We start from the raw sequence: 6,000 nt of genomic DNA on the forward strand, positions 1-6,000 counted from the left end.
TACTATAGGTGTAAGGCAATGAAGAAATCTAATTAATTGGATAGTATAGGAGTAGTATTTTTAACATATAGAAATATGATTAGCTACATTTCAAGTAGTTGAAAGCAAGCATTGGGCCTGTTATTGGGCCATCTTCCCTACCTACTAATCCAATTCTAAAATTAAAATCGCCTTACTAATTTATATCTATGTATCGTCAACAAATTTCTCCCTTTTCCACGATTTTAAACCAAAACCAAATGACACGAGCGACACATCACCAAATATGCCGTCAATTTTTTCAATGAAACCGCCTTTTTGTATGACCCAAACAAAATGTGGTGTAATTTATATGTCTGACCTTTTATTTTCCGCTATAACACGGAAACAATAATTTCTCAATCAATTTTATTCGTGCTTCGAATAAAAAATGAACATCCCATCATAAAGTCTAACCCATTTATCATATAATATTGTTGTTAACAAAATTAATCTTCATTCTTTTATTCTCTAGCTCCCTCTTCCAGAATTTCTGTCCTCTCATGGCTCAGGTTTTTTCCCCATCTCTAGTAGTAGCAACTAAGATGGAATTAACGATGAGAAAATCTTAATATCATATTCATTTTGATGTTGCTTTTGTGGAATTTTGAATTGTGTAAATATGAGAAGGTGGTGGTGAGATTGTTAACCATGAGCGATGAAAAGACAAAGCAGAAAGCCATGGAAGCAGCCGCTGATATTCTGGGTAAAACCCTTGGACTTAATTTCTCACCGCATATATATGAGATTTGAAGAAAATGTGCAGGTGTGGATTCCATCTCAGTAGATGTGATGGAGAAGGAGGTGACGGTGGTGGGAGAAATGGATGCAGTGGCCGTTGTCAAGAGACTCAAGAAAGTTGGTTAGGTAGATATTGTGTCGGTGGGGCCAGCAAAAGAAGACGAGAAGGTTGAAGAAAAGGTTCAAGACATGAAGTAAGAAATCACTCCACATAATATAACAACTCCTCCTCCATACTCTCCTAGTAGTCCAGTACAAGTATATCTTTTAATTTCATTTTGGTGTTCCAATGTCATTTCTATCCCCTCATATATGTATATTTCCTGCCCCTTACATGTGAAAATTGAAATCAATAGTAATTGGTGATGACGTGCACGCTGCACAAAAGTATGTATGTAGCTCAACTATCTACTACTACTACTAATTTGGTTCACATTTGTGCCAGTTAATATTATCTGTTGCCATCAGGCCAGCTCTTCATGACTATATCCAATTCACAAAAGTCTTTTATTCCAGCTCATATATTATATGTCCATTATCACATACATATTCTCACCATATCAAAATCTAGTACTACAAGTGAGAATTATCAAGTCAAAATTATCTAAGTTGGATGGATTGAAAGTAAATAAGAGCGTGTAAACCTTGAACATAATTTCTTAGTGATGACAGATTGAGAGGCCATTTTCATCGCTCCTTGGAGATGGTCCCGGCGGCGTCGCTCACTAGTAATAAAAGCAACGGACACAATTAAGCAAAATATATTATGTCATATTTCATGAGTGTAAAGAGAGAACTAACCAAAAGCTTGGCCAAGAGAATCCTGAGCAGTCTCAATCCCATTGCTCTTCCCGAGCCATGAGCTGACTGCGTTTTGCAGCCTCTCCGCCACTCCCTGGCCGGAACTCTCCTCCCCTGAAGCCAATGCATCCTCTCTTTCCCTCGTATTCTCCTGCGTCGTCCCCAGCCGCTCTGCCACCTCTTTCGACACCGTCACCTTTCCCCTCTTGGGCTCTTTGGGCTCCTCCTTCTTCTGAAGCGCATTGGTTATTGCAGAAGATAGAGCCTTATCCTCATCACCTGGTTTCAAGTATTCCTTGCTGCCATCGAGCGTCGACGCAACAATATTCTTGGCTGAGATGGCAACCGCAGTCGTCGCTGATGATATTTTAGCGGCCAGCGTGTCTGTTGAAGAATCTTTTTCATCAGCTTTCTCGTTTAATTGGGGATTTTGTTGTTCGGAAACTAGCTCATCATCACTCCTCTCTTCTGATACATAATATTAATTCAATGTAATTAAGTACTACTCCTTAGTAAAGCAACGTGAACAGAAAATAAGAAGAGAAAAGACGTTACCGGTGGGTGTAGGGAGAGGAGTATTATTTGGATTGCTACTGCTTTCCTTGGGGAGATTTATGCTCTTTACCACAGTAGATTCGTGTACTACAACACAAGAACACATTATATGCAATTATTACTAGTATTAGAATTAGTAAGCAATTTTAATTCTAGGGGGAAGAGAAACCCAACTGGGTGCGCCTCCGCCATGAACTTGGTGATTTTCTTCTTCTTCGTTGTGGTGATGGTGTCCATGTTTCTTGATTGTGTCCTTCATTTTCTTTGCCTTGTCCTTAACCTTCTTCAACACTGACTTTTTCTCGTGACCGCCATCTTCATGGCCATGAGAAGGTCGATGTAATTGTGCTTCCATCTCTTCTCTATCCTTCGTTAATTATTTGCTGATTTGCGGAGAGAATTTATATGATTATGCTTGGAAATTAAAGGATAAGAGGGAAGAGAGGGTGTATTTTGTATAAAGAAACGTGGGAAATTTAAATGAAGCCAGCTTAGCACGGAGATGCATGGCACCTCCTAAACTACACACGTAGTATTTCCAAGTGCACGTCAATCCTCCAACATCGATCAATATCATTCTTTCTTTTCTTACACTTTCTTCTTTTCCTAATATAGCACTACGACTTTTCATATTTTACTTAGTCCCGACTCAACTTGTCCTGACTCAACTTAGTTAAGATATCCAAAAAAAAATACGACTCATCATTCATATTTATTAGTACTACAACATCCCAAAAAGAAATACGAACTTAAATTAAGACGGAGGGAGTACTATAATAATAATAATACATCAACAAATAAAAAAATTGAGTACGAAAAAAAATGATTATAAGTAATCGGAGCTACTATATCTCAGTTGAGAAACAAATAACAAAATCTTGGTGCATGGAATGGTTTTGATCTTAAATACTTCCTCTGTCCGAGATAATTTGACCCAATATTCCATTTCGGATCATCCCATATAATTTGTCCCATTTCACATTTACCATTTTTGGTAGTGGGCCCCATATCCCACTAACTCATTCCTACTCATATTTTATTATAAAACTAATACATTTTCAACTCACTTTCCATTATATTTCTTAAAACTCGTGCCGAGTCAAAGTGTCTCAAATTATCTGGGACGAAGGGAGTAATAAATACACTTATTTTATTTATGTTGAATTTTATAATTTGGGCATGAAGTTTATTTATTGGTAGTATAAGGGACAAATAAGCAAAACGTGGGTGAAAATTGTATGTTACCTCCTCTATATTCATGGAGTACATAAATAACACAAACGAATTTTAGCGCCAACGGCCATCGCTTGATTCCCCAAATTTCGATTTAAAAAGAAAGAAAAAAGTTTGACCTCAATTCTTCAAAATTCCCAAAATCTTTGCAAAGTTTGATTCTTCTCCGCAGGGATTCAAACCAAGCACCGCGCATCCGCTAATCAGGTAATTCTGATATCTCTATTTTGCTTTTGCCTATTCAAATCACATAATCTTATCACTGTATCATTACTTTTGCCCCTGAAAGTAATATTTTTGTTGCGTTCCGTTATTGGATATGGAAGATGTGGACTTGCAACAAAAATTTAATATGAAGATTTATGAGACAATTGCTAGGTTTATTTGTATAGCTACATTTGGGATTTCAAAGATAAGAAAACTGCCTTAGGTCAATTTTAGCAATGCTGGAAATCTGGAATCATGTCTGCTGGTTCATTGCTCTTTTCCATGTCTGGCTGGTTCCTGCTCTTATGAATTCGAGCAAAAAGGCATTTCATTTCGGATTAATTAGATGATCTATTCATTGCTTCTTTTTTTCCTTTCTTTTGGGGAGGTGAAGAAATTTTCCTGTTTGTGGCATTTAAATCTCATTTCCTATTCGAATAATATAAAGTCTTCTTAATTCCATGTAGAGCAACATGATCTGCTTTTGATGTTGGTTAAACCTAGAGCTGTCATGCTGTCCATGTTTTTAGAGCAATTGCTTATGCTCTTAGAATTGATAATATATATGGTTGAGTATTTTTATCTTTTATCAATGCTCTGTCTTTCTATTAGGATATTCTGAAATTTGTAATCCATCTTAGTAAGATGTAATTGTAATTGTTGGTGTAGGATGGCCTTGGTAACAACAGCTGAACTTTGTGATGCAAACCCACAGTATATTATGAATGGGGAGCTGCGGGCGCTATTGCCAAATTTCAAGATATACGGCCAGCGTCAAGTGTTCTATGGGCAGGTTGTTACTCTCAGAGTGTTTGAAGACAACGTGTTGGTACGCGAGTTTCTTGAGGAGAAGGGGGACGACAGGGTTCTGGTTGTTGATGGGGGTGGCAGCTTGAGGTGCGCCATATTGGGGGGGAACCCGGTGGTTCAAGCACAGAACAACGGGTGGGCAGGTATCATTGTGAATGGATGCATAAGGGATGTGGATGAGATCAATGGGTGTGACATTGGTGTGAGAGCTCTGAGCTCGCACCCCATGAAGGCTAGCAAGAAGGGACTCGGAGAGAAGCACCTTCCAGTGCATTTTGGTGGGACTAGGATATGTGATGGGGAGTGGCTCTATGCAGATACTGATGGCATTCTTGTTTCCAAGTCTGAGTTGTCTGTCTAATCATATTCTTACCATCTTCCTTGATCAATTAGTTTTCTAGGTTCACTTCTGTTTCTGTTAAGTTGGCTTTGATAATCACTCATAGGTTTGTATTTGTAGCATTCTTCTCTCCATCTGGTTTTTTATGTGATGGCTCTTCTGCTGATGCAGCTTGTGCACTTCTTTATGTACATGATATTGATACCCCAATAGTATTGTTTTTGCAAATTTTACATATTTCCTAAAACATTTTCCCTCCCATAATGTTTGAATGTTTGACTTACCTATAGCAGATTCTACTTGAACATAATAAGGATAAAATTCAATACTTTGTGGTTTTTTCTCTTTCTTTATTTTGCTTTGTAGGGCCATTTGGAAGAGTGTTTTAAGTCTTATCTTATTTCTCACTGTTGCTCTTTTAATTAGTTAATTATGAGAACTATAGGCCGCCGCATTATTTGTTATCTGTGACCAAAGAGGTGCTTAGCTAAGTTTATAAACCTTTTTAAAAATCATTTACTATAACTTTTAAATTGTGTAACAATATAACTCTATAAACTATTTATAAGTTGTAAATATAAGTTTCAACAGCTGTCAAACAAATAAGTTTTCCACGCTCAACTTATTTTTTCATACCCTTATAAATATAAGTTTCAACAGCTGTCCAGCAAATAAATTTTCTACACTCAACTTATTTTTCATACCCACAAGCAAACAAGTAATTTTTAAACAATATATTCTATTATATTATTATTTTCAATCTATTTACTTTTTATTTCATCTTTATTTCATTTTTTCTTTCTAACTATTCAATTTTCTCAAATTTACTTATAATTCTCTTTTTAATTTATAAGTTTAATTATTCGTACACTTTAATATCTACTTTCTAAATACATAATGATTGTTTTATGAATTTGGTCAAAAAAATATTATGGTTGATAGGTTTTGGTTCCTTAGAGTGCCAATTAGTCCATTTGACCATAAAAGTGATGGAGACCTTAAATTTTAATACTAGTCAATTTTATTTTGACCAATTAGTTAATTAAATTGTCCTCAACATTACAATATTTATGAAATTAGTCATCAACGTTATAATTTTGTTTTTATTTCGTTCCTCTTGTTTTTGCTACATACTCCCTTCACTAAGCGAAACGTTTCATTTTTGCACATCACATTTAAATTATTCATCGAAAGCTAATTATTAGCGTGTAGGCCATCAAGGCCAGTTGCCTAACTTTATGCCTGGCTGATTATTTAATAAGCCCCAAACTATAATTCTTGCATTAAAGGAATAA

At 36.1% G+C, this 6,000-nt stretch overlaps 1 protein-coding gene and 1 pseudogene across 4 annotated transcripts; one reads left to right on the forward strand and one right to left on the reverse strand.

Annotated features, from left to right (window-relative positions):
• Window positions 1–1,243: 1,243 nt before the first annotated feature.
• On the reverse strand, window positions 1,244–2,551 carry LOC125204250 (uncharacterized). Of its 3 annotated transcripts, none has more exons than XM_048102853.2 (4): window positions 2,290–2,551; window positions 2,116–2,202; window positions 1,561–1,944; window positions 1,244–1,484 (listed from the first exon to the last, which is right to left on the reverse strand). In XM_048102853.2, the coding sequence occupies exons 1-4, from the start codon at window positions 2,468–2,470 to the stop codon at window positions 1,447–1,449; spliced, it is 690 nt and encodes a 229-aa protein (XP_047958810.1). In that variant the 5' UTR covers window positions 2,471–2,551; the 3' UTR covers window positions 1,244–1,446. The 3 variants fall into 3 exon arrangements, with proteins under 3 accessions (XP_047958810.1, XP_047958809.1, XP_047958808.1); XM_048102852.2 differs by having other exon boundaries at window positions 1,561–2,025; XM_048102851.2 differs by having other exon boundaries at window positions 1,561–2,028; window positions 2,290–2,549.
• Window positions 2,552–3,366: 815 nt separating this feature from the next.
• On the forward strand, window positions 3,367–4,915 carry LOC125203082 (putative 4-hydroxy-4-methyl-2-oxoglutarate aldolase 2 pseudogene; annotated as a pseudogene). The gene is made up of 2 exons (XR_016133052.1): window positions 3,367–3,555; window positions 4,225–4,915. The product of XR_016133052.1 is annotated as a putative 4-hydroxy-4-methyl-2-oxoglutarate aldolase 2 pseudogene (transcript).
• Window positions 4,916–6,000: the final 1,085 nt, after the last annotated feature.

This window comes from Salvia hispanica, chromosome 6, assembly GCF_029641045.1.
Source record: "Salvia hispanica isolate PSC_SH4W2 chromosome 6, Shi_PSC_v1, whole genome shotgun sequence".
In the NCBI taxonomy this organism is placed as follows: Eukaryota; Viridiplantae; Streptophyta; class Magnoliopsida; order Lamiales; family Lamiaceae; genus Salvia; species Salvia hispanica.